The sequence below is a fragment of the Phalacrocorax aristotelis genome, chromosome 3 (genome assembly GCF_949628215.1).
Source record: "Phalacrocorax aristotelis chromosome 3, bGulAri2.1, whole genome shotgun sequence".
In the NCBI taxonomy this organism is placed as follows: Eukaryota; Metazoa; Chordata; class Aves; order Suliformes; family Phalacrocoracidae; genus Phalacrocorax; species Phalacrocorax aristotelis.
Genome location: NC_134278.1, coordinates 6070033 through 6097247, shown reverse-complemented (window position 1 = coordinate 6097247; position 27215 = coordinate 6070033). Strand labels below are relative to the sequence as shown.

General features: G+C 38.7%; 1 protein-coding gene across 6 annotated transcripts in view; it reads left to right on the top strand.

Annotated features, from left to right (window-relative positions):
* Window positions 1-27215, top strand: part of SUPT3H (SPT3 homolog, SAGA and STAGA complex component) — a 287624-nt gene that overhangs the window by 221414 nt on the left and 38995 nt on the right. For all 6 annotated transcript variants that reach the window (XM_075086624.1, XM_075086623.1, XM_075086622.1 and 3 more), the window contains 5 exons: window positions 703-778; window positions 3508-3620; window positions 4240-4347; window positions 4867-5055; window positions 7329-7439. In XM_075086624.1, coding sequence (XP_074942725.1) covers window positions 703-778; window positions 3508-3620; window positions 4240-4347; window positions 4867-5055; window positions 7329-7439 — 597 coding nt within the window. The remainder of the gene's footprint in view (window positions 1-702; window positions 779-3507; window positions 3621-4239; window positions 4348-4866; window positions 5056-7328; window positions 7440-27215) is intronic.

Sequence of the window (27215 nt, the reverse complement as noted above, 5' to 3'; positions counted from 1 at the left end):
TACATTCTTAAATCCAGTGGTGAACGTTTTAAGCTGTTTTTCTTGAATGAACTCAGTCTAAGTTCCTTTCTTCTCCTGGAGGTGTTCAGAAGTGTAAAAAATCAAGCATAGATTAACGGTAAAAAAAAACAACAACCAAGCACGTTTACTGCTTAATTACTACAGTATATTGAATGTCTGTGTGGGAAGGGGCACTTCAGTCCTCCTCTCTGTCTGGTGCATCGTCAATGTGATGGAATTTATTCATTTTACTGTTGTTATTGCTCCCATTTTAAAAGCACACAGGTTTAATTCTGCTCAGTGCAGAACACGTTGTCCTCGGTCCAGGAAAACATTTTACTTGTCTGGTCATCTGTAAACACATAGGCAGACTATTCGTGCCTCAGCTTAAATGTGCGCCTTGGTCACGGCAAGAGCGCTCAGCACTTTCCTTGACTCAGCCCCCGTCACTGTCGTAGATGAGCCGTGTGCAAGCAGGTTTTTAAAATAAGAATTGACACGATCCTCTGGGTAATTCATCTCCCGGGTCTAATAACCCATCTGTGGTTTATATTTCTGCATCTTAAACTTGTTCAATGCATGCTCTATTTGGGGGGGGTTACGTCAAGGTTATGGCAGGGGCGCTTTGCTGCTCTAATTTCTGTTGTGGAATGCAGTCCTTGTTGGGATAAGGTACATCGTGTACTTTTATTCTTTTGTCAGAGAGCAGAAAGACAAACACGAATGATGGACTCGGTCCAGTACGCAGAATTTTGTGAAAGTCGGCAATTGAGTTTTTGTAAGTATTATAATGGCTGCACTGTATTAATATTTTTGATTATTATTTCTTGTAATAGAGAACACAGCGAACCTCATGGTTTTTTAAAGCACTTTTGTTTCATCCGCAGTAATAAAACTTTGAATTCTTTGTCCACGTAACTCCTGGGAACAGTTAGTTGAGCACACTTTCAGGCTGTCGGGCAGAGTATTTTATTTTAATATTTACTGAGCTTTCTATATGCTCAAATACTGTGCTGGTGGGGATGGCTGCAAAGATAGAACTGGTAAAGAGTTAATGGATTCAAACACCCATACTTGCTTGAAGTCTCTCATGGTGGTGTTGTAGTCAGCATAATACTAAAGTTTCACGGTTGCAGGTTTTTCGGAATGCATCTAAAATTAGAGAAGAGCAGCAAGTTTTGCTTTTATTTCCCTATCCGCAGAGACACAAAGAACTTACTAAAGAGTCTTTTCTATTTTAAGCTGTAAGCTCCTGCTGTGGAATTTATTCGACTTTAGCCAAATTCATCAGTATACGCCATTCCAACACTAATAACATGATGACAGAATTAGGGCTTTACTAGCACTGAAAACCAACTTACTAGAAGTACTTGCGGGCCGCAACTATAATGAGCTGTAAATTAATGGGCTTGATCATGTAGCAAAACATCATTACAGAAGCGGTTAAGTGATGACTAAGGTTTTAGGTCAAATGTCAGAGAAAGTGAGGTGGAGGAGCCAGTAAAAATCATGACAAAACAGCACATGATCCTACAACACAGCCTTGAACACAATGGTGTCTTTAAAGGAGAGACCTTATCTTGTTCTTCCTTTTAAATTCGAAGAAAAAGTGACTCATTTATGGCAAATAAATGACACATCTGAAATACTGTTCTGTGTCAGCAAATGTAGGAAAACATGTTTTGTAAGCATTTCTTTTCCTAATTCAATATGTTTTGTAAGCTTAGTTATAATTTGGCATCACACATCTGTGAGCCATTAGATAAATGATACTTCAGATTAGGGTGACTTCAGTAAATGAGAGGTTTGTGATAAAGTCATCTTTAAAACCCAAAAATTATGATCTGGAGACAGAACGAATGGAAATCCTAAATTTGCAAAATAAAATTAAATGTTGCTGACCAGGGGATTGTGATCTATAAAAAAGTCTCAATGGTATTTTCACAGTGTTTTTAAATGACCGTGCCTATACAGCTCTTTTCACTGACTTTCAAAGTCATTGAAGAATAAGAGAATTACAGTGCTTAGAAAACAGTAGTGAAAGAGACACATGCGCAAATTCAGTTGTATAATATGAAGTCAACTAGATTGCACATACTAAAGGCCATGCAGAACATTGTCCAAAAATAATGCAAAGGCTGGTTTTGCTTATTTTCATATTTTTTAGTAAAAATTCAATGTATTGCTCTGTTTAAAGCAGTAAACCCTTTTTACTGTAATAGAAACCAATGAAAACTGTGTCGTGAGAGAGTAAACCTCGAAGGGACTTCAAGAAGCCTGTTCTAACAATATATATTCCTAATTACAGCTCCACATATTTCTGTGCAGCTTTAAAGACAAGCAAAAGAAAAGGTCCATGAAAGGTGAAGCACTACATGACTGCAGATTTAAACTCTAGGGAACTTTTTGTGGGCCTACTATCACCTTGACGCTTTTTCTCTTGTCTTTTTTTTTTTTTTTTTGGTGTCCTCAGCAATCCTGTGTAGCTTTTTCATTCCCTTCTAAAAAAATAACCATTATTCACACATTTTTTGTGTTTAACCCCAACATTTTTTAGCTATTTATTCCTCGTTGAAGACTGTAAAGAGCTGTTTCAAATGGTTCTCCCACCTTGTACTTCTTTCATTTCCATTGTCCTGTCTTCACAAACAGCCCTCATTAAGACCTCTATCTTACTAGCTTCTTTCTGCCCAAGTCTCCACAGCTTTCTGTGATCAGCTTGTCCACCACTGACCATAAGATTGTCCATTTGTTTGATTCTCCTGTGAATTTCCACGGTGCTTTTTCAGTTCCGTTTTGCTATCTCTCATTCCTCCTTTTACTCTCTCAGCAAAATCATGTTTCTTTGTCCCATATTTTCCTCTATACTTTCTCCTAAGTGATCTCCTCCATTAGCAGTGTGAAGCCCTCATATGAACGTTGATTATTTGCAGATCTACATCTATCCTTATTTCTTTACATCCAAAGCACATTTTAAAAACACTCATCTGCAAATCATTTTGGCCAGCCTGTCAGCACCTAGTCCCTGCATGGTTAACACATGGACTTCCTAGTTCTTCTCTCCTTCATTTGTCTTCGTTGTTGTTAACACAATTATATCATTTTATCTGGGCCCAGATTTGTGTTGATTTCTTCTAGTGCTTTCTCTCACTCATCAAAGATGTGATGCAGTCATATTATTTCTTTTACAGTAATATATTAAAAATTAGGTTTGTTCCATCTACGGTCCTCTGAGTTAGATCCTTCCTCATTCTGAAATCTCACGTATGACTGATGAACTGTGTGTTTTTCTCCACTCCATACTGCTTATGGCTCTCCAAAATGTTGTGTATGAAATAACAGGTTTTTCCCCACTAATTCCATTTTGATAATTCCTTCCTTGGCCAATCAAATCACGTTCACGCTCCTTGTTTCACATTTGCAGTATTTTCTATGACCAGAAAAAATGCGTTATTTTGGCCTACCTCTTGTTAACTTCTCCTTTCCCCTTATGATTTTAACTGGCAGCAAAGAAAGCATCCAAGTTTCGTGACTGGTTGGATTGTAGCAGCATGGAAATAAAGCCAAATGCAGTTGCAATGGAGATTTTGGCATATTTGGCATATGAGACTGTGGCACAGGTAAGGGAGTATACTCTACTGGTTGAACTCTAGCTGAACAAAAGAATTAGTACTTGGGCGTCCTTCAGCCTCAGGTGACTGTTGTAAGCCCCTTCAGAAGCACGCAGTAGCTACTTCAGCTAACCAAGCTAACCAGATTCCTGTCTATCTTTCAATTTACTGTATGACAGATGCATACTATACAGTATTCCTCCATCTGATACGCAAATAGCAATGTTTTGTAATGGTTACAGAGGAGAGTGGAGTCCAGCACGAACTTTATTCAAGTCCAAAGTGAAACCACATACTTCGCTATGTGACCTTTGGCAGTGCTCTGAGGCTCATTCAACCCCATTGCACAATTGGATTAAAAAGCAGGATTTCCTGGAAAACAAAACGTTACCTTAGTGCCAAGCCGAGCCCTCTTGGGTAGATAGATTACTCCATATATTTACAGAAGTGGAAAAGAAAGGTTCCTTAGGCTGAAATATCTCTGAATAATTTTGTTTGCAACTGAGAAACGCTAAGAATAATCTGCCTCAACCCAGAACTCCTGCCTCTCTTCATTGTTATAATGGCATTTGCAGTAAGTACCATGTCAGTAAACTTACCTGTTTATCGGCTGGTTTTGCCCCTCCAGTTGGTGGACTTGGCCCTTTTGGTTAAGCAGGACATGGCTCCCAAAGCTGGTGACCCATTCAGTCACGCCATATCTGCCACCTTCATACAGTATCACAACTCTACTGAGGTAAATCTTGCTTCTTCAAATATTAATGCATTTAATGTTTTACATGCATTTGGTAGTTTGTTGCTTTCAAAGTAGATGTTATTGGATCTGGTATTGATACAGACTTCTGTTATGGAGTTTATGAACATTGAAGTTACGGGTTTAGACCCAAAGACTTATATGATAATTAATACGTAATTAATATATAGTTAAATCTTAGCTCCAAATGTTAAATTCTTAGCAGCATCTTGATATTTAAATGTAAATCCTCTTTTCGTGGGTGGAAATTCCTTCTCTCTATATTGAAGGCTCTCTGTATTGCGGATTTGGAGATTAAAGTTGTCAACACTGACAAGTGCAATAAGAAGTGCTGTATTGCATGCATTGCACAATGCAGATATCATAGTAACCTCTAGAATGCACAAATTTAATTCCATATTAGATCTAACAGTAAATCTAACAGTAAATCTAAGAGGGCAATAAATTTTTGTGTGCGTGTGATTTTATTATATAGTGGCATTTGACTTTTTGTTTTTATAGCCACATCTCATAGGGCAATCTACAAGTGTGAAGACCAGTCTTGACTCTCCTGAAAACACACCACCTCCTACACCCACACCCCCAGCATCAGCAGGACAGCAACATCTTGGGAAGAACCCATCAGGAGCCCTGGGGAATGGTGGAATTGGACAGGACTCTACCAAATCGAAACAAAGGAAAAGAAAAAAGGTATTTGATGCAGAAATCTGAAAAAAAAAAAAAAAAAAGAAACCAAAACGTCTTCAGGAAATAACGTGTCTCTCTTTACATATTGATTTTAATCTATATCACATGCTAACTATCAGAGTTTTTGTAGGGCTAAATATGTGGTTTGGTGTTCTTTCACCATCAGGACTAGGCTAAAGATTCTCAGTAATGCCCCAAACTGAATTTTGTCGAGGTAATAACTGCTGCTTCTAAGACGAGCTGCTCCTCTACAGCCAAAGCAGTAGACACCATCGCAGATTATCATCCCCTTCTCTGACAGGTGCCGCTAGCATGGGTTTCGAGGGTAAAAGCATAAGGAAAGTAGGCAAAGAGGTAGTAGATGTGATCTTCCTGGTCCCAGCAGCTTTTGTCGACTGCCTCCGTTGCCTATAACAATTTTGCTTTATTTTTACACCGGTTGGTTGCATTCAATCTAAATATTTGTTTACTTTGCATAAATTATGGACATCTCATATTCAGTGTGAAATGTAATTATTACAATTCCTGTGGTAGATCCTTGATACTCTATCTGAGAGAGATATATGTACCTTAAAACCACAAGGGAACTAGATTTGCTTAAATAAACTGGACGAAGCACTGTGTTAGTCACTTAGGGCTTTTTCGAAAAACCGGTGGCAGTACCCATTTTGCTGCAAAGCAAGGGCGTGACTTGTGATTTTCACGTGTGTGTTATTTTTCTCCTACAACAAATACTCATTTTTCACAGAGTATAACCAGTGATTTTTGCAACGACAGACAGAAAAAGGTGTGTTTTCTCCTTCTAGTGTCATCAGTGCTGTACATACTCTAATACATTCAACTTTCTCTCTGCCCTCACTGTATGCCGTTTGGAAAGCCTGTAGTGAATTCTGAAACCCTCTCTGAAGACTTTTTCTTCTTTCTTTTTATATTTCATTTGATTATGTTTTGTTTCTGTGGCTGATTTCCATTATAGTTCCTAGGAACAAGAATTTAGCTGGAGATCTACTTGTTGATACATTATATTTCACTAGTTTTGTGAGTTTATTTTAAATTCCTGATGTTTGACTTAATGCCTTTTGAAATAATTATATTCTAAAAAGTGCACCATTTTAATGAAATGTTCCTCTGACTTATCCAATTTGGTTAGATATATACTGCATATAACTGAGGCATTGAGACAAACAAGTTAGCTTGGGGAAGAATGTTATTCTTAGTCCGTGAAGGCCCAGTCCAGCTGAAAATATTTGAGTTTCACATTCCCTTTATGAATGTCAATCATCAAGGAAAGAATCTGCCATCATATTATGAATAATTCTGTGTGTACCCACACAGGCTCCAGTGGACACAGCGCTCTTGGAAATAAAACATTTTGTAAAAAATACCCCAAGTTTGAAAGCATTAGTATGTAGTGAAAATGTATGAGGGGGCTGTGTATGTGTGTACATTAAATTTCAGTGTATAATTTAGGTTTTTGTCTTTTCTTAGTACATTCACTAATATTGTTTTCATGAATTTATTAGCAAGCCGCTGTCATTCTGATAAGTCATCTGAATTCTGGCAAGCAGCTGTGTCTAAACGGAGCCTAAGCCAACATTTTCGTTTGACTAGCACGGAGAAAAGAGTGACTTTTTCTTTTAAAATCCTGAGAATATTTTTGTAGAATCAATGGACCAGCAGCAGTGAATTCTTATTTTTCCTACTTAGGGTCCTTAATCCAAAAAATCATTTGAAATTTGAAAGCGTTCCAGTTTGAGGTAATTAATTAAAATATCTTTGCATCTCTCTAATGCCATTATGTCACATGTTTCATCTTCAAATTTAAATTTGATGTTACTCAATGGTGATTTTGGTGTCAAATTGCTTTCCACTTCGGGTACTTGTTCAATATTTTCCCCACCCCTTGACATCATAATGAGAGCCTGAAATGTTTTAAAAATAGTTTCTGTGGTTATTGCAGTATGACTTATATGACCCTTTCATTTTAGTTTGAACATTTTCTGCTCTTTTCAATTGCAACATACAGCAGCACTAGGTGAAAGATTTAAGAGGACAAATATGGTGTTCTTTGGGTCTCTTAAGCAAAGTTCATGTAAAAGTCCTCTTTGATTTGTTAATAGCTTTTTTTCTCTAATGTAGTGTGTGGCAGCAATGATGTGTATCCTCAGGAAAAAAAAATTGGTCCATTTTATAAAGGTTTATTTTCATACTTTATGCACTGTAGGTCTGTTGTGTGTTTTTGATTTAGTAACAATTTATGTGTTTTTCTGTTGCAGAGCACTGCAGCCTGTGGTATAGAGGCTCAAAGCGATGCCATCCAGCCCAGCCACATCAGAGAGGCCATTCGACGCTATGGCCACAAGATTGGCCCCCTTTCCCCATTCACAGTACGTAATAACAGAGTTATAAAAAGTTATATTTATAATCTTAAAGAACTTTGATTTTCAAGTGGTCAAATGAAGAAGCTTTGGAATTGTTGAGAGCAATTTGTGGTGACTGTAATTTTCTTTATAAAAGTGGCATAATTCTCCTGGGAAATAAAACTTAGTAATTTCTGTCTCTTTTTGGAAAGACAAAAAAGTTTTTTTTTCTTTTAAATATTATTTTCTTTCAATTACAAATTATGCTTTTTTGTTAGTGCTTGAATTTTCTGTTTTTGCAAAGTTTAGGTTTACAGTTATTTTAAATTATATGTATTCCAATATGGTGAGGAGCACTTTATATTCTAAAATTAGCTGTGTGTCAGATACTGCTCCTATTGGAAGTTGAACTCTCAAGTGACACATTTACGGTCGGAGAAAGAAGAGAATGGTTTCTTCAGACAACTTTGAACCTCCACTAAAATGTAATAGAACTGAGCTTGTGGTAAAACGCTGATGGGTTATGAGGTTTTGCCATAATTTTTTCTATGCAAATTGCAAATCTATTGTTCAGAGCAGCCAAACGAATTATTTATTTAATTTTCTCAGCTGATAAAAATGTGAAAGTCGTCTGTCTCCAGTGTCATAAACTGGGGTCATTTTCTTCTGACCTGCTATGCTATAGCAGATATGCTGTGCTGCGTGTTCTGATACGCTATGTGGTATATACCCTTGCTTACCTCAGAATATCTACATTTAGGAAAGAATGAATGTCAAAGAAATCATTACTGGAGGTAAAAACCACCAAACCCACCAAACTAGATATGAGCTCCTAAAATCAGGAAGAAATTGTCAATTTTTGGAGAGATTTTAGGAAAGGAAAATTATTCTGAATTTGGAGGAAATTAATCTAGGTAAAAATTATATCAAAGTATATGAGGACCATAAATACCAAGGAAATAGTGCGACTTGACCTCAGAAGCAAGGAACAGGAGAAAATAAGAGTAAATGAGTATGCAATGTTATAATTTTCCTAGTGTCAAAATCGATCAATGCTTTTATAAAGGGCAGTAAATGTTTGGTTTGTGAATGATAGTTGATACGTATTTGCAATGAATTATCTTTCCATAATTTTACCTGTCTCTTTCGCCACATAAAATGCTAGATTAACATTGTGTAAAGCTTAGGATAGAATTTCTAGTCCAAAATAGGGAAGTGTCTTTAGCACAAGTTTGCTAAGAGATATAGCTAAGAACATGGCAATAGTTTCTGAAAGTGGAGAATGTATTTAATTTTATTATAAAGAAGTAAAGAGCTCACATAAACAATTACAGAGGTATGTCTTACTTCCCCAACCCTCACTAAAAGTGGTTTGATTAATTTTTAACCTAAGTCTGAAAGTTCTCTGCAACCACACGATGCAATAAAATACTCTGTTTTGGTTGGGTTTTTTTTAATGTCCTGCAATCTTGTGAACTTCCCAAAGAGTACAGCTAACTGAACAATTTAATTTCTTCACATCACTTACTGTCAACGTGGTTGATGAGAGGAGCAGATCTTTTTCCCTCTAAACAAGCCAAGAAAGAGAGAGGGAATCTTGGGTTGCCTTCTAGATGCGTACTGATGTAGTAGAGCTGTAATACAATTCCTTTTTAATGTGAAAGTTCAGGGAAAGCCTTTTGAGCGATATTATAGAGTATGCATTTAGGTCTGCCAATCTGCTCACTTTTCCTGCCAGCACCCTCGTTGGCAGTTTTGGGGGCGAACGTTGCTACCACAGTTGTCCAAAACAAAAGTACCCCAAGCTTCCCATAAGGTCCTTACAGGAGCAGAAAGCATGAAGGTAGGCTGATGCTTCCTTTGACCCTACCTATTCATATTGAAGACTCCCATACTGTTGTATTAAAAATATTTTCTCTAGGCATTTTGAACAGTACTGCAGCAACACTTCTGCTTTCTCCTGTTGCCACAGCCTTCACAATAATTTGTGTATCTGCGTGACCTCCCAGGATGACAGAACCGGGAGAAAAGGTGGCTTTACTCGATGTGATTCTGTGGTGACACTTTAAAAACTGCAGAGAGGAAAATATTGAATGGGTATCAGTCGTTAGATTTGTTAAAGTCATGCTTTCAGCGGTTTCCATCCTTAGAACTGACCTAAAGGTCAAGGAGAGAAGTTAGGAATATGCATTTGCACATCGTCTCTTCCCTTTCCCTTAAGCCTGTTGATATTTCTTCCACATCAGATACGATTTATAGTCAATAGGTGCCCTCACAGAGTCTGCTGTAGGTAAGGAGGAAGGATTTTTTCCGCATGTCCAGGTATTTGACGCTAAGTTTTCTGATGGTAGTTTACCGTTTGTGTTAACAGCCCTACTACAGAAGGGAGGAAAAGAATGAGTATAGTTCCCTGAAGAAACGGCTGGTTTTGTGACCTATATACATTTCAATTCCGTCCCTAAAATGTACGGATTACACTGAACTTTAAGTAAAAGACACAGTTCTACATTCTTAAAATGGTAACAAGAAAGAAGCCCTCTAATGCCAAAATGCTTTATTACTCCAGTATAAATTTATGACACTTGTACAGGAAGAATGTAGAATCAGTCAGAATCAGTCCTAGAAACATAACCATGTACCTAAGTGTCCCAAATAACATGATGTGTTAGGAACATACAGGAAATCTCATACCACTGATAATTGGCAAAATAAGTTGTCCAAAGTATTCAACAACATTTTTTTGAAAACAAGAGCTTGTTACGGCTGTGGAGTGCTGACCATTGAGAAAAGACTGGGGAAAGAAGAAGGAACTGCTTTAAATGCTTTCCTTTCTTCCAAAGTAGTATTACGTGAACTTCAGCGCAGCGCAGATATTGGACTTTTAATACATTATTTTAATTTTGTAGGCCTATGCTATTCTGCAGTTTCCTTGGGTATGTGACTATGGAGCAGGAAGGAGGATTTACTGAAGAATTTTACTCTTGCTGTAAATTAGCAAGAAATAATGGACAGCTCTGGACTATTTTTTAGTTTTAAATAATTTCCATCTTATTCCAGCCAGTCATACGAGGCAGAGAGCAAATATTTTCTTTTTCGTTTTGGAGATTATTTTTCATTTAGCTAGAATTGTTTTTTGGCTTTTTGCCATGCTGCCTAGCGCAAGGCGTTCAGTAGTCTCCCCGAAATTCACTGTGTATAATTTTTAATGTTTATGATTTAACAACATTGGGTTTTGACAGACTTTATCACCTGTACAAATGGATTGAGTTTAAATCAGCAGTACATCTGGAGAAATGAATAAAAATCTGGACCTGCAAAGTAGCTGATAATATTTCCCCATTTAAAATTGCGAGATACTATAAAATCAATGTTCTCTGTATGAAAAACCCCATGCAGATAATTGCATTTTAAACCAAAACCAGACAAGAATAATCTAACTGCCCTTGATATTAAAATACAGATTTTGTAAATTCCCTTCGTTCTTTTTTTTTTCTCCCAGCACTATAGCTTTTAATCTTCTTTTTTTTTCTCACCTTCTTATTGTTGTGACTTGGTGTGTTCAGCTGGAGCAGAGGGGGCCGAGGGCAGCCTCATGGCGCTCTGCAGCTCCCTCCCGAGGGGAGGAGGAGGGGCAGGGCTGGTCTCTGCTCTCTGGTGACCAACGCCAGGGCCCAAGGGAATGGCAGGGAGATGTGCCAGGGGAGGGTTAGGCTGGGCATTAGGAGAAGGTCCTTCCCCCAGAGGGTGGTGGAGCCCTGGAACAGGCTCCCCATGGAGGCATCACGGCACCAGCCTGGCGATATTCAAGAAGCGCTTGGACAAGGCCCTCAGAGACACGGTGTGAATTTGGGGCTGTCCTGTGCAGGGACAGGAGATGGACCCAGTGATCCTTGTGGGTCCCTTCCAGCTCAGGACGTTCTATGATTCTATGATTGTTTCTCACCTCTGATGAGCCAGGACTTCTCAGTTCTTAGACAAAAGCTAATTTCTGCACTGTCTGGAAACACAGCCTCAGCAGTGGCAGGACCCATACGTAATTGCAGAGGCAGATGAAGGTACAGATATTTGACTAGACTGCTAACTGGGAGGCCGTCCTCCAGATTCAACATGACACTCCAAAAATATGAAAACCACCTACCTTCCTTCTCCTCCATAGGGTTACAGGGAGGGATCTGCCCTGTTTTAAGACTTGGCTGACATGTTTTTCAGTGATGACTTGTTCATATTTGCCCCAGGTACTTGCCTGTGCACACCTAAAGCTAAATCTCCAGAAGGGCCTCTGAGTTTGAATCGCTCGCCATGGAGACTGCGATGTGTGAGGCCTTGATTCTGCTCAAATGAATAAAATTTACTTGTTTTCTTGGCACAGTTCACAAGATATGAAATGATAGGAGGGTTTTCTGGTCTTGTATTTATCCTACCATTCCACAGCCTTCATTGTAGTGTGGGTTGTTTGGCTTTTCCTTAGATCATTTTTCCATTCCTCAAGGCCATTCTGTGTTGAGAGCAGAACCACCAGGCAGACCAGATCAGAGGACCATGAGAACCTTACACATGTAGGTATTGGCTGTAATCTTGTCTTGGCAGCAAAGTGGTGTTTTCTTCAAGAAAATTCCATGTCTGGTGGACCGACTTTGGGATGGCTGCATTCAATATGAGTTTCACCTTTGGGCAGGCCTTCTTCCCTGAGCACCGTCAGCTGTGGTATCATATTGAAGCTTGATCTTGGAGGAGACAGAGTGAGTGGATCTCATAGTTTTCTTCCATTCCAGGAATTTCCAAAGCCAATCTTCCCATTTTAGATGTAAACAAGAAAGCAGTAGTTCATATCCAGGATCCCTCTCGGATATGTTTCTCCGGTGAAACTGTCTGACAGAGATCTTGCCTTATGTTCCAGGTCCTCATGTGGGATTCAGGAAGGCAAGTTATCTCAGTCTTCCCTATGCTGTCTCACAGCTTGGGCACCAGGTTGTTCTCAGTGTTAGGGTTCTTATTGCTTAGCTCCATTTCTTACACACTACTGCTCCCAAGGATTAAAGGAAGTGAGTTTAGTTTTCTCTACTCGTTTCACTAATGTTTTTCACTCCTCAAATCTCTAATTTTAAAAAGGTGATTTTCCATGAGGAATGTTGGGGTGCAGCTGGTGGCTGTCTCTCCACATCACCCAGCCTTGGATTGTTTTTCAGTGTATGATAACGCATGACTGTTATATTTCTTTCTTCTAGTGTGAAAATTCATCGCCTAGCAGTTTTCATTCAAATACTGAGTTTCTGAATACAGCAGACCCTTGACAACTTCCATGCTGTTGGTTATTACATTGATCCATAAAAATACCCCTTCTGGTGGCTTCAAAGAGGTCAGGGGAGGGTTTATATCCTTCTGATACAGTTTTTTCCCTCAGGCACCATAGAGAATAGCACAGGCTTCTGTCTAAAGTTAAATCAAGGTTTTGCGCTACCTAAAAAATAAACATGGCCTACGTCACATAGTTTTTGTTACTAAGATCTGAAGAAATGACCACACCTGGTGATAAAAAGATCTGCTGTTAAGGTTGTTAATATGTGTCTTCCGTATTTGGTTAGACACATGCCACCAGACCTCTATATCATTGAAGCATATTTGTTGTGGAAGTCTTTTTTAATACAGATTGCAAGGGGCTGCTCGGTGCTCTGTCTACATTTTTAACAAATTAAGACACAGTGGACGTTGATATTGCATGAAAACGCAAAGGTCTGCTTGTATGTCTGGGTAGAGAGCTGTGTCGCTGGAGTCATGTGCTGCTTGAATACGCCTGGAAGTTAGCTGTTGAAGAAGGAGAGGTTAATTTTCTATAAGGGATTTGCCTATATTTTGGTTGTATATTTTCCCAACTGCCTGTCTTTTCTCAGTTTTATTCAGACTCCCAGGAGGAGAGAAAGAAAAGGCTTTTGTGACAGTTAAGCCAATGCAAAAAAAATAACCAGTTATGGCTAAGATTCCCCTTGACAGGGAATTGTAACGGCTTCTCAGTACTTCAGGAAGGAGCTATTCCTAAATACACAAGAGTAATTTTGTACTCAGCATCCAGTGTTTTACTGGGTATGGATCTTAACGTGACACTGCATTAGCATCCTGGTTCGCTTTGCTTCCTTGTGTGAATAGGTTTCCCAAAAGAACTGGGGAGTGTTACTTCAGTGCAGTCATAGTGGGCCGGTGACTGTTTAGCCCAGAACCAGTTATGTCACTGTCCGAGAATTCATGTAAATTGTTCTAAGTGTATAAATAAATAAATACTTCAAGACTGTTAGGTAACTTTTGTTAGGTGGAATTTTTTTTTTTACAGAAATAGAGATACTGAGTATTTTCAAGCATTGAACCAATTACAGAGGTGAACAGCACTAGTAGCAATAATAATTACCATGACACTTGGATTTTTATAACACCTTTGTTATGGACACCCCTGGAAACTTTTCGCTGGTAACATCCATTGTAACACCCATCAAAACAGTCTCTTGATATTAATGGGATAACACCTGACATGCTGTATTTGGCAATTTTCTCTGGAATAATTGCAGTGTGTTGTATCTTAGGTCTGTGACACCACAGTGAGGGACAAGGGAAAGGCAAGAGCAGAAATGGAGCAAAATTTCTTTGAATATGCATCCTGGGGTGCTTATTGACTGTGAGAAACCCTTGCCATACAGAATTCCTCATAGAACCTGTGGCTCATGGACTTGCATGCCGGCTGGTAGATCATGCTGACTGATTCTGGTAGTGAGGAAACCAAAGCGCGTTATGGGATAATGGAAGTTCTCTGATTCCAGGCTTCTGCGTATATAAAAAGGAATTTGGAGCTTTTGCCCGATCTGGGGATTCCACAGTTTCTAGCTTCTCCACCCTAAGGTCCAGAATATTAATCACAGAAAGGTTTGCATTGGAAGGGACCTTTAAAGATCACCTAGAACAACTTTCCTGCCAGGACAGGGCCACCTTCCACTAGATCAGGTTGCTCAAAGCCCCGTCCAACCTGACCTTGAACTCTTCCAACAAACAGGCATCCACAACTGCTCTGGACAACCTGTTCCAGTGTCTCACCACCCTCATCCTGACGGGACTCCTGCCAGCTTCATTCTTTCAGCTTTGAGAAAGAGTTGACCTAGGCTGACCTGTATTCCAATGTTCAAAATGATTTTGCGCTCCACTGCGGTTTGAGGCGTACATGCTAGAACCCTGCTATTGCAGAGTTGTACTGGTGTGATTTATGGGTTTTTTTGGTTTCCCTGAATCTTGCTGGTTTTGACTGGTTGAACCTTGATGGAACTGATGAATCCCATCAGTTTTAGCTGCCAGATGCAAGCATACTTTTTTTTTCCAAAATGACTAGACTTATGAAGGAAATCACGTGAAGAATTTCTATTTTGTAGAATACTTCAAAATACTAGTGTTATTTCTAAAATGGAAAACTTGAATGTAAGTACGTGTTTTGTGTTTTGCTACTGAAAAACTCAGTCCTGTATATAGAATTTAGATTTTATTTCTGTTTATAAAGCAAATATAGGAGAATATTTTATTAAAAAAATACATATTCTTCTGGGATTATTTTCTTAGGATGGATAGTATGTATTTGTAAAACACAAGCAGTGACATTTTCTGACATCTTTCCCTCTTTTGCTCTTTCATAATGATTGTACCTCTCTCTCATCTGATTTGGTGATAAGTGTTCCTAATAAGGCAGTTTTGGAAGAAGAGTTAAGCTGTGTAATTTATTCTTTAGCAGTGTTTGATGGATGTTGGTTTGGACAAAAAGAGCACTTTGAAAGTTTTATAATCACATGGTAAATGAGAACTAACATTAAACTAGTGAAAATGATCCGTTTGCATTTATTTTGACCTTAATAGCTATGTCAAAATGACTAACATAATTAGAGCATTTAGGTTTTGTCTCCAAGTGCAAGCCACAATGGAAAGCAGCAAGTGTACTCTAGATTCTTCTGCATTGTAGCATGTCTAAGGTAGTCTAGACATATATTTTATCCATATATTCTCTACTAACAGTATTGGGTGGTACTCAGTATCGCCTAATTTAAAGCATGGTCTAGACTTTCAAGGAACAGAGAAATAAATAATTGATTTTAAAAATAGTGCCATGTAGTTTTGCAGGACAGGAATGGGAAATATGTAAATCTTCATCATGTGGGATGATGCAATTCCATGTGCTGTACCTGAATCTGTTTCTCTGTGCTCTGTGCATTTAAGTTAAGGAAGTGAAACATTTTATGTCTATGAATTCATTGAACGCTAAACCTTGCTTCCTTGGTCAAGGAAAAAGGGAAATTTCTCTACATAGGATTAAAAGACTTTTTATATTGAGAGATAAATTTATATTTGGGTATAAAATTAGTATACATGAATATTCTTATGTTTTTATACACATCTATTTGTAATGGCACTCATCTACACACATGGTTTTTCTTATTATTCATTTAGATAGTTAAGGAGTAAAATAATCCTGAATGCCCAGTTGTTAAACATCAGCTCAGTCTATCCCAGGTTCTCAAGTACAATGATATTGGTATTACAACCCTTTACATGGAGGCTATAACCACACGATTAGATCATTTCATGGTTCATTCGGATGAATGGTCCAGCTATTAGACACATTGAAGTGTGACCTAGAATGAAGAGAGTAAGAGGATTACTTCTCTTACATGTACAGAATGTCTTGGAGTTCAATGAGAAGTCAGCGGAAAGTCATTTTGAGAAAGAGCAAATTGCCATATCTTGTAGCGTGACCTGAGCACATCCCTCGTTCTCCATGAAACTTTGATTCTCGACTCTTACTTACTTTACAACGTGGCAGCATCATTGATTTCAATAGATTCAGGATTTAAATGGTATCAAAATCAATAGCAAACCAAATTTTAACAAGATTAATCGTTTCACAGACTGGCCAAAAAAGTAAAATAATAATAATATGTTAGATTTAGATTAATCTAAAAATCTCAGCTCTATGAAGAGCATGGTGAAAATGATCTGCAGTCTTGACTGGGCCTATAGGTATAATCCTACTATTCATGCAAATATTCTTCCAAATCATAATATTTCATATGCCAAGGTGTTCACAAAAATTTTGGATATTTCTTACCAGGAGTCTCTAGAGAAATTATTTTAAGTTATTTGAATTGATTGTATTTCTAACAGTTGGAGTAACAAGCAATAAATAATTCTTTAAAAATATTTCTTGTGTGATCAATACATAGTGATTTCCTGAAACCTTGGTAGGAACAGTTGTAAGTAGTACTCACACAGTTTGCAAGTAGTACTTGTGACCATGAGCAACTCTAGTGAAAAATACAGCTACAACCCTCTAACCTGAAATTAAAACAAAGTGCGCAGCTACAACAGTGGAAGACCACAGGCAAAAAGAATAAGAAAATATTTCCAGAACAGATTCTTTGTCCCCTCTAGTTTATGCCAGTGCTGAAATGAAATGGTTTAGATGTTTAGCTAAAGAGAAACTGAGTTTATAAATGTAAATTGTAATCCTGCACACGCCTGCGGAAGACAGTGGCCATTATTCAGCAGTGAATGCGTGTGTAAATGGAGCACATTGAATGAACAGAGGGTATAACTGACTTTTGTTTGGGTATTTACTTTTTGGGGAGAATGCTCCTTCAGGCTCCAAGTAATTTCAGTATGAAAAGGCTTGCTAGTCTAAACCTTCTCTTGTTAAAAATTTCAGTCCCATAAAATTGCCTAAGCATCATAAAACAATGAATATTTACAAAACCATGTTCATGATACTGCTTGTGACATTCCCTGCACAAAGGACATGTAACACCAGAGAATTTGGCAGAGACTTACATTATTTGGGCCTTACAAAGCCCTGCCTATACTCTTATAGGTTCTTAAGTTCTTAAATGCAAGTATTGCGTGTAGCTGCAGTACGTTACGTGTACGTGTAAACAATAGTTTCACAATCAAATTATGTACTTAGTCAAGACCTTTCACTTCTGATGTTTTACAAATGCTCGTTATTGATCTTGATTGAGCTCAGCTTTTATGCAAATGCTTAAATCTGTTTCTGTTGCAAAAAATACTGAAGTTTGTTACAAACCTTTAGTAATTTCAATTTAATAAAGACAGTATTGGCTCTACCGATTTCCTCTAGAGAACAAAACTTTGTGGAATAGTAGCTGAAGACCTGGCAAAGCTGGGCTTGTGAGAGACTAAATCAGCAGATTCTGGGGGTGGGAAGAAGAGAGAAACTTTGAAAATATAAAGGATAGCATGGCAGTATGATATTTGTGGAGATAAATGGAACAGAACATTTTGAAAAGCAAATTTGGTTTAGGTGCCTTAAACTTCAGGAATGATTCAGCTTCACATTTGCCCTGCCACTTAGTCTTCTGAAGTGTAAGAAACCTCTTTCTGCGTATTTCAGACCAAAATAGTAGTGAGAAGAAGTTCAGGAATACAGTCTGCAATAATTGCTTCAGTATACACAATGTGGATACATCACATCTAAATTTTTCTAAAGCACTTGAGTGATAAAAAATTTTGAATACCATTTCCGAAAGAAATTATATACATAGAAAGGAAATTAAAAACCTCTGATATTTAGTGTCCTGGATATTATGTACTGCCCCTATTGATATTCAGAATCAATTGATACTGATTTTGAAGAAGTCAGGATTTCATTCTTAATCAGTCTTCAAAAATGAAATGTATGTATTTATGTCAAAAGGCATTTGAGAACTTTTCCTACAGTTATACATTCAGTTTCTGATACAGAAAACATCAAATTGACATTTTTATTGTTTCTTCTCCTTTTGAAGGCAAAAAAAAAGCATTTTATTTCATTCAACAGTTATATACTTACGATCTCTTTGTCTATACTTCAAGCTATTGTCTGTAGTTATTTGTTATTCTAGTGTTAACACTGTGCATTTGAAAAATATGAGTTATTATTCTATAAAACCAGTAGGAAGTCAAATCTCAGTTTGGAAATCTTGTTCCCTTCTCTCCCAACCCCCAACCCAAGGTTCCTCCTTTCAGATTTATGAAAGAAAACATTTCTTTCTGTAAAAGGTTTTTGTATGCCAGCATCTGGAAGTGTTTATTTCAGTGGCGTGTAATCTATCTGTGGATTTAGTTAGCACCAGACCCCCTTTTGTGTACTCCTGACTTAAAATTTTTATAAATGATCTTGTTGAATTTGTGCCAGTGTGCACATGGTTTGGCTGATTGCTGCATATATCCTTTACCTGCCAGTCACCTTTGATTTATATTCCTTCCCCTCTGCTTTTGCCTTCCAAAAATGGTGCCACTGAACTGTCCTCTAAATCATCTTTTTGGATAAATTACTCCAAGATGAGATGGTACGGTTTTGGCCGACTCCTTGACAGAAGGCATTCCTATAATCCATCCTCGCCCGCGCTGTGTAGGACCATTCAAAAAAGAGAAAGGACAGGGGAAATCAGGCTCCCTCTTCCATCTGACTACTATTTCTTCCAGAGCTATTCAAAAATGCAAAATCAGACGTTTGATTTATATAGCTCTTAATACCATCTGAAGACACATGAACTGTTTGAGAATCTTCCGCGTAGCCTCTTCTGAACTGAACCTCTTCATTCTATGAGTTTAATCCCGAGAATATGGTTACACGGTTTTCTCCCAGAAAGATTTACATGCGAAAGAATAGCATATTTATGAATATTTTAAAACGTTTCATTTGGAATAGACTATACAATATACATGACAGTTCTTTCCATGATAAAAATCCCCATTGGTTTCCTTAAACTAAACAGCTAATACCCCTTCAGAATAACAACAGTTCTTTAAGCTTTACTTAATGACATTACTAATTTGGAGAGTTTTATGAAGTTTCCTGGAGAAAAGCAGGTGGCTTGGCAGTAATTTAAAAGGTTCACAATTTGTGGTAGCGGTTTCAGGGGGTTTCATATTTCTAAAGAGGGAGACCAAGCTGCATATTGCTTAAGAGTGTCTGACACAATGATGTATCATTTTGGACTAAGTTTCCAGAAGTTCGTTGGTCATTAAATGTGCTGCTTGACTTTATATCGCAGTTTCCCAGCTGTCTCTACTGGGGGTAATCTTAACGCTCAAACAGAATTTATTAATGGAGGCATAAGCTTGCAGTACTGATGAAACAGTAAGTTGCCCAGATGATTCCATTAAACAGGAACATAGGTTTTTAGATAAGACAAAAATGTCATTTAGGTAGATCTGAAAAGAACTGGCTCGTTTTCTGCAGAGCACTGGGAAAGTATTTACAAACGGTCTGGATAGTATTTGATATCCCGTGGGGACATTTAAAATTCTTGGATTGCACATACATCAGTGTCTTACTACACAACACAGTACATGAATTGTTGCAAGCAGCACGCGAGGCCTTCAGGCAGCATAGATGTGGTTCTGTTGAGGTAGGAGATACTGGCATGAAATGACTCTGCTAAGGTAGTTTGCACAACCGCGTGGAGGGTTGCCGCTCCATTGTGTTGCTGCCTGTTCAAGCATGTCACACTGGAAGTACTAAAAGAAACGTGAATCTTGCTAAACATAGGAGCTCGCAGTGTAAGATTTTATTACTTTTCGTAGCTACTAATTAAAAAAAATCTGATTTAGCAGATAACTTTACTAGCTCTGTTAGTGAGAAGATAAGTAAGCTATGAAGTTTGCAATCAACTGAATCTCATATAAAACAAAGCAGCTCCTAATCTCACAAGCCTTATATAATTATTTTTTTCTAACTGTATGGCCAGAATCAAGTACATACTAGAGACATTTTACACGGATGTAAAAGCATCTGAGGGTAAGAATACGTTACTTTTAAAATGAAGTGTATGTTCTTATGTGCCTCCTGAGGGGCTGAAACGACCTCAGTATAAATGAGAATCTGACTTCTGGTACAGATTTGAAGCAGTCTAACATGTAACACAGCTACGTAAATATGTATGTCAAGGGTAAGGTGAGCAAATATAATTCTTCAGCAGGTACTGGGGAAAAAAGGTACCCCAATTAAGGGTTCCAAGAGGAGCACAAAGGGACCACAAAGGGAAGGTATGTAAACGTGCCCATCTTCAATAATTTACATTAATTTTTGTAAAGAGAGTGGCATTGCATCCATACAGAACGTACTTTCTGGTACAAAGGTTAATAAATACAAACTTGTTAATAGAAGAATCTTAAGAACAAAATTAAAGACTCTTAAGAACAACGTGGTTTTTTCTTACTTGTCGTTACACAGATTAATAGCGCAGCTCCCTGCAGGTTTCATGTTCTTGCGAGTCTGTTAGATTTTGGACAATGTTATGCACTTATACCATTACCTAATGTAAGGCGAGTTGTTGTAGCTGTATTCTGTACGGTTCTTTCAGGTTTCCCTTGAAAATGAGCATTCATTCATATTTTTCTCCCTGAAAGATGTAAAAGTGCTTTATGAACTAAAACTGCTCATATTTGTCAGTTCACCTATAGCAGGGACTGAGCCAGCTCAGATGTGAAATGCAGCAGCTGTGTAAGTCTGCAGCAACGCTGCGCAGCTTTGGAGGGCAGGATGTGAGCTGTCTAGATGAAACATTATGAGAACTTTAGGATCATGTAATATAACTGTTTGAGTTGGAATTAATCTGTGGCTGAAGAACATTGCATGCAACTTAATTACTCGTGACCAGGATCTCCATTTCAGATGCTATTTCTACCACTAACAGGCTTGTCCTATTGTATTCAGCCCGGATAGAGGCTATTAGAAGTTATATCTGTGAGCACCTCTGGCATCACTGACTTGTCACTTGGCAAACAAAGAATGTAAAATCTCCAAGTATTTCCAAATGGAAATATTTTTTAATGACTTTTATTATCTGGTATTTTCCAATCTAGTTGACTGCTCTCTTGCCCATGAAGTCCTGTAATAATACTCAGACTTGAGCACCTGTTGAGCTAGGCATTGCGCACAGAAGACAAAAGATTTCTGAAGTTCAAACAAGGACTTTGTGTTTTGTTTCTGTCCATTTATCATGCCCCACACGGTGAGGTGTCAGTTCTCATTTAAATCTTTGCTACCACTAACAGCAAAAAGAGTTGTTTAGCGAGCAGTGCTACAAATGATCTTGATTTCCTCTGGTTTGTGTCCTCTCTGCCCTCTGTCCCCCACGGCGATGGTGCTCATTCTCCCCTTATCCTTCTGATACACCCCCAGGCAGCAGAAGGCAACACCGCTATATGGTTCCTAGAAAATCTCTTTAACACCCAAGTTCTCCTTTTCTCCAAACTCAACCCTTTTCAGGCAGCCTGACTGTGCCCTTAGCAGAGCTTGCAAATAGTTCTCCAGCTGAATCAAACGCAAACACCAGGCTTGAGGCAACCGAACACATTTTGTGAATTTCAGTTTGGGGTTTCTGTATTTCTTCCCTGCCTTGAGGTTTTGCGTTATTCCAGCTTTCTGACTTTAACTTCAAGGTCATGTAAACCTCAATTCGGCAAAGCAATCATCTGCTTAATTTTTAAACTATACCTTCAGTCTGACAAAAGCGCGGGCTAAATTGAGGCTTTCAGTATTATTAGTAATATATGTTTGGATCCGTCTGTTATTTCAACATTCTTTTTTTTTTTTTAATTAATTTATTGCACGTAGGAGAAAGAGATGGAGGAATATGCTTGTAGAAGGAAAGCATTTTCAGAGATGTAAACAGAGATGCAGAGAAGTGTATGTTTGTAGTTTATAAATATATCTGTATCTAAATGCATGTTAGTAAACAAAACTAAGAAAATAGTCTTTGCCATGAGAAAAGTTTTTTATTTTTATTATTTTATTAATATTTTTTATTTGTACATAAAGGGATTCTTCCTGGCATCTTGGTTTCTCTGGACGTTTAATTTACGGTAGTTCTTTTGTCACCGATGGTAACCTTAAAGGCACCAGCAGTAGATTTGATGAAGACGACAAGATCCTGGCATTTCTGCTGCTGGGATGAAAGGTAGAATGTTTCAAAAATATATTTAGTGGAGAGAGAATGGTTGAAGCAAGGCAAAGAGATGGATCGAAATTTGAGATTCAGTTATTTTTCCTGTGTTCCATTTTGAAAATAAGCATGGAAACTGCTCAGCTGTGGAAGTGCAAATTACAGATCTGGGGGTACTGTAAAGGTAGGTGTCAGAATAAGAGGCAACAGCTAAGGGTCCTTAAAAAGTACTAGCAGTAAGCATAAAATGGTGTGCAATTAAGATCAGATCCTTTTTCAGGCCGTGTAATATTTGCTTTGCCGAAAAGTTTTGGAAGATGCTTAAAGCTTTTAAATTTAAATAGGATACAGCACTGGGTCAATATTGCGTTGTTAGCAGAACTAGAGAAAAAGCACGAAAATAAGGGAAAGGAATATCAGCTTCTAGAAACTGAAAAAAGTTAATCGGTTACTGGTCATGTTTTTGGTACCATGTACTACTGTACTTGTGCCTGGGACTGTCATGTCCAGTTTATCATAAAGCTTCAACCAGGGCTTTCAAGTCCATCCCTTGTACCTACTGTATCTACTGTTCCACAGTAACAAAATTTCATCATCAGGATGGTTTGCTTTTAAACCAAGAGCTTCTTACTCCTAGTTATCTCACCCTGGATAACTCAGTTCCCTTCTCAGTGATTCAGTTCTTCAGTTATTTATTGGTAGAAATGATACCCTTTCCTCCATGTCACTTAGTTACACAAGAGAGGACACAAAGAGGGACTTTTCCTTGGTGGGACACTCTTCTGTGTCTCTGTAAGTATTTATGTTAGTTAATATGCACGTGGATAAAAATGCCATGTATTGGTCTTTCATAAAGATCCTGAGCTATTCTTCAAAGGCCTGAGAATGTGTTGAATAGGTGGTTTCCCTCAGACTTCATTTGGTGAACGACTTTGGAACCTGGAATATACCTGAGTGGTCAAAAAACTTCCTGTTCTGTTTTACCAATTTGGAATGAATTCCACAGCTAAGAGCTCTGCCTAAGAACTATACGCCTCTAATTTCACATAATTTAAATTCCAATAATGCCAGGAGAATAATAAGAATACAAAATAATGATAATGGTAATGATGATTATGATAATAATAATAATAATAATAAAGAATAAGAATAAAAATAAGGAAAAAATCACACAATAATTGTTCGCATAGGGTTGCTAACATTGGCTTAAGGGGGAGGTGTGGAAGAGGCTGGTATCCAGCCCGGAGAAATTGTACTAATGCACCGTTTCAGGCTGTGTACTGGCACAGGTCTGTCTTTAAACGTGGTGATGTGCTGACAGGATTGTCGTTTCTGACGGTAGAGAATTGAGACAACAGGAAAAAAAAAAAAAGACTCTCCAGAGATCTACTTGTGTTAGTTTTCCTGCAGAAGGTGATAAAACTGCTGGAAGCAAGCAGTCACCATGCAGAATTATTGCAATACAAATGGCATGGAAGTGAGAAACAGGAATTTCACTAGGTTAGTTTTGTCAGTGGTGAAGAGTTTGGGTGGTTTTTTTCTTGCAAGAAGGAGGGAAAATTATTAATATTTACCATCAATAAGACTGTAGATGTTTAGATACAATGCGTACATTGCCATCAGACGATATAGTGTAGATTGGAGCGTAGATTAGGTGCTTCTGAGAAAAAGCATACAGCCCTCTGCATCTGTTAACAAGAAGGTTTAAACAATCTCACCATTGTGCATGGAGGTTTTTTAAAAAAAGAAGCATAAGGTACAGAAGGAAGGTATGTGCTTGTTGCCACTTTAAGAAACTTGGGATTTAGTAGCTTACTAGGTAGATGAGGTCCATCTTTGTCCATAATTTACTAAGGTAATACTTAGGTGATAAAAAGAGATAACTGGGTACAAAACAAAGAAACTGGATAGCTCAATAAATTGATAAAAATATCTTAATCACAGCTCTTTAGAACATGTTGAAAGCCATTCATGTGATCAAGGAATCTTAATTTTGAGACATAATTTTCTAACTAGTTCCAAATTATCAGAAGTGACTAGTTATTTTGAATGCTTAGCCTGAAATATGTAAAAAAGTACTGTTTTGACTGTGTTTGTTTAAAGGTGCACAATGGCATTTCATGAAAGTGGGATTTTCTTCTTGAGTCTCAACTTCCAAAAGGGAAGTAAATCATCATTTAACTTTAAAAAAGGGGAATTAAATCTTATTATTAATGCTTTTCAATGTAAGAACGTTACTCAAGATCCAGGACTCCTCTGTATTTGTGTATTATTTGTAATACACAAATGCAAAACAGAAACTGATGATGGCTCAACAGATTTTGCAATATAGATATATGACAAATGACAAGATTTGATAAGATAAACAGGAGAGTAAAAGGGAGATAGTAGTGTTTAGCTTGTGAGGAACTGGTCTCTGCATAAATTATCCAATAAGTTTAAGACTTTTTTCTCTGGGAGTCATAGTATGGAGAGTTTTAAGAATTAAATGAGAGCAGTTGATGACATCAGTCTGCTGCTTGCTTGTTCCTACCAAAAAGATGAGGCAAAAGATGGGCTGGCTTGAATGTTTGGTGTGTCCACAGCAAAGGAATGCAATTGCACTGATCGGGTTAGAGTCTGACATTTGATGGTAGATGTGCTGCTGCACAGGATGAGGAGACATCATGAAGGGAAGTAAAAAGTAGTAGTGAGAGGAAGATTCAAAGTTATGGGCAGGAGAAGTATATGGCTTGGCAGGAGCCTTATGACTTGGTACAAACAAGAAAATATTGGGATTTTTCAAAGCTAGATTCATAAGTGTTTCTGTAACTTCCTCAGTGAGAAGATCAGAAGGGTAAGGAAGGCAGTTACGTGCCACTAGGATTGTTATCTGGAAAGAAAAAGATAAAATATAGCTGCAATCTGAGTGTGAACACAGCGAGCGTGCAGTATCAGAGATGTCACCCACGTTATACACCTTGATGATGGTGGTGGTGGTGGTCATGAGGTTCTTGATGAACAGAGGTGGAAGATTTGGAATAGGTGGAAGATGAGGAATTCCAGTTTATCCACATTCAGCCTGAGCTGGCAGCTTGACATGAGAGCTCTCAGAGGGGCATGAAAACCTAACTAGCCCTGAATTATTCAGCCAAGAATCTTTATCGTCTGTATTACAGGGTAAGAAACACTTACGGCCATGTCTGTGAGCAAAGGTTACAATATGTATGTTATTTGGTTCCCCTAATTTATTACACACTTCCAAATTCATCAAAGCACAATTTCCTTTAGGGTGCTGAAACAACCTCCTGTATTTCTTATTTTTTTCATAGAAAGAATTCATTCCTAAGTTCGTAAAGTTTATTTTTAAGAAATTGACATTCAAGGTTTCTAATAATGTCTTTTTCCAAAAAAGCAATATTTCACTTTGATGTGGCAGTTGCCTGTAGTCAGTAGCAACCTTTTGGCTTTAGTACTTATTGACATGTACCCCAACCCCAAGAACAGCGCTAGATATTGGGAAGTTCTGACTTTCACCATTATAAGTGATGCTGACATCGTAATATCAAGTCAGAGAAATTTTTTCCAGAGGGACAAACCCAAGTTATCCAGGTTTGGATATCACAGAACCACAGAATCATGGAACACTAGGGCTTGGAAGGGACCTCTGGAGATCATCTTGTCCAACCTCCTTGCTTGAGCAGGCACACCCAGAGCAGGGGGCACAGGACCGCGTCCGGCGGGTTTTAAATATATCCAGAGAAGGAGACTCCACAACCTCCCTGGACAGCCTGTTCCACTGCTCTGTCACCCTCATATTGAGGTGGAACTTCCTGTGTTCCAATGTGTGCCCGTTGCCCCTTGTCCTGTCATTGGGCACCACTGAAAAGAGTCTGGCCTGATCCTCTTGACACCCACCCTTTAGATATTTGTAAGTATTGATGAAACCCCCCCTCAGTCTTCTCTTGTCCAGGCTGAACAAACCCAGGTCTCTCAGCCTTTCCTCAAAAGGGAGATGCTCCAGTCCCCTGATCATCTTGGTAGCCCTCCATTGCACTCTTTCCAGTAGTTCCCTGGCTTTCCTGAACTGGGGAACCCAGAACTGGATGCAGCACTCCAGATGTGGCCTTACTAGGGCAGAGCAGAGGGGAAGGATAACCTCCCTCACCCTGCTGGCCACATTCCTTTTAATGCAGCCCAGGATACTCTTGGTCTTCTTGGCCCCAAGGGCCCGGTGCTGGCTCAGGGTCACCTCACTGCCCCCAGCACCCCCAGGCCCTTCTCAGCAGAGCCGCTCTCCAGCAGGTCCCCCCCAGCCTGTGCTGGTGCGGGGGGTTGTTCCTCCCCAGGGGCAGGACCTGGCACTGGCTCTGGTTGAATTCCCTGAGGTTCCCCTGGGCCCAGCTCTGCAGCCTGCCCAGCTCTCGCTGGATGGCAGCACAGCTTCTGGTGTATCAGCTGCTCCTCCCAGCTTCGTATCGTCAGTGAACTTGCTGAGGTTACGCTCTGTCCCTTTGTCCAGGTCATTGATGACTATGTTGAACAGGACTGGACCCAGCACAGACCCCTGGGGAACACCACTAGTGACAGGCCTCCATCCAGACTCTGCTCCATTGATCACGACCCTCTGAGCTCTGCTGTTCAGCCAGTTCTCTATCCACCTCACAGTCCACTCATCTGACCCATACTTCCTTAGCTTGCCTTTGAGGATGTTATGGCAGACAGTGTCACAACATCCACTGCTCTCACTTTGTCTACCCAGCCAGTCATGCCATCCTAGAAGGCTATCAGGTTGGTCAGGCATGATCTTCCCTTGGTGAATCCATGCTGACTACTTCTGATAACCTTCTTTTCCTCTACA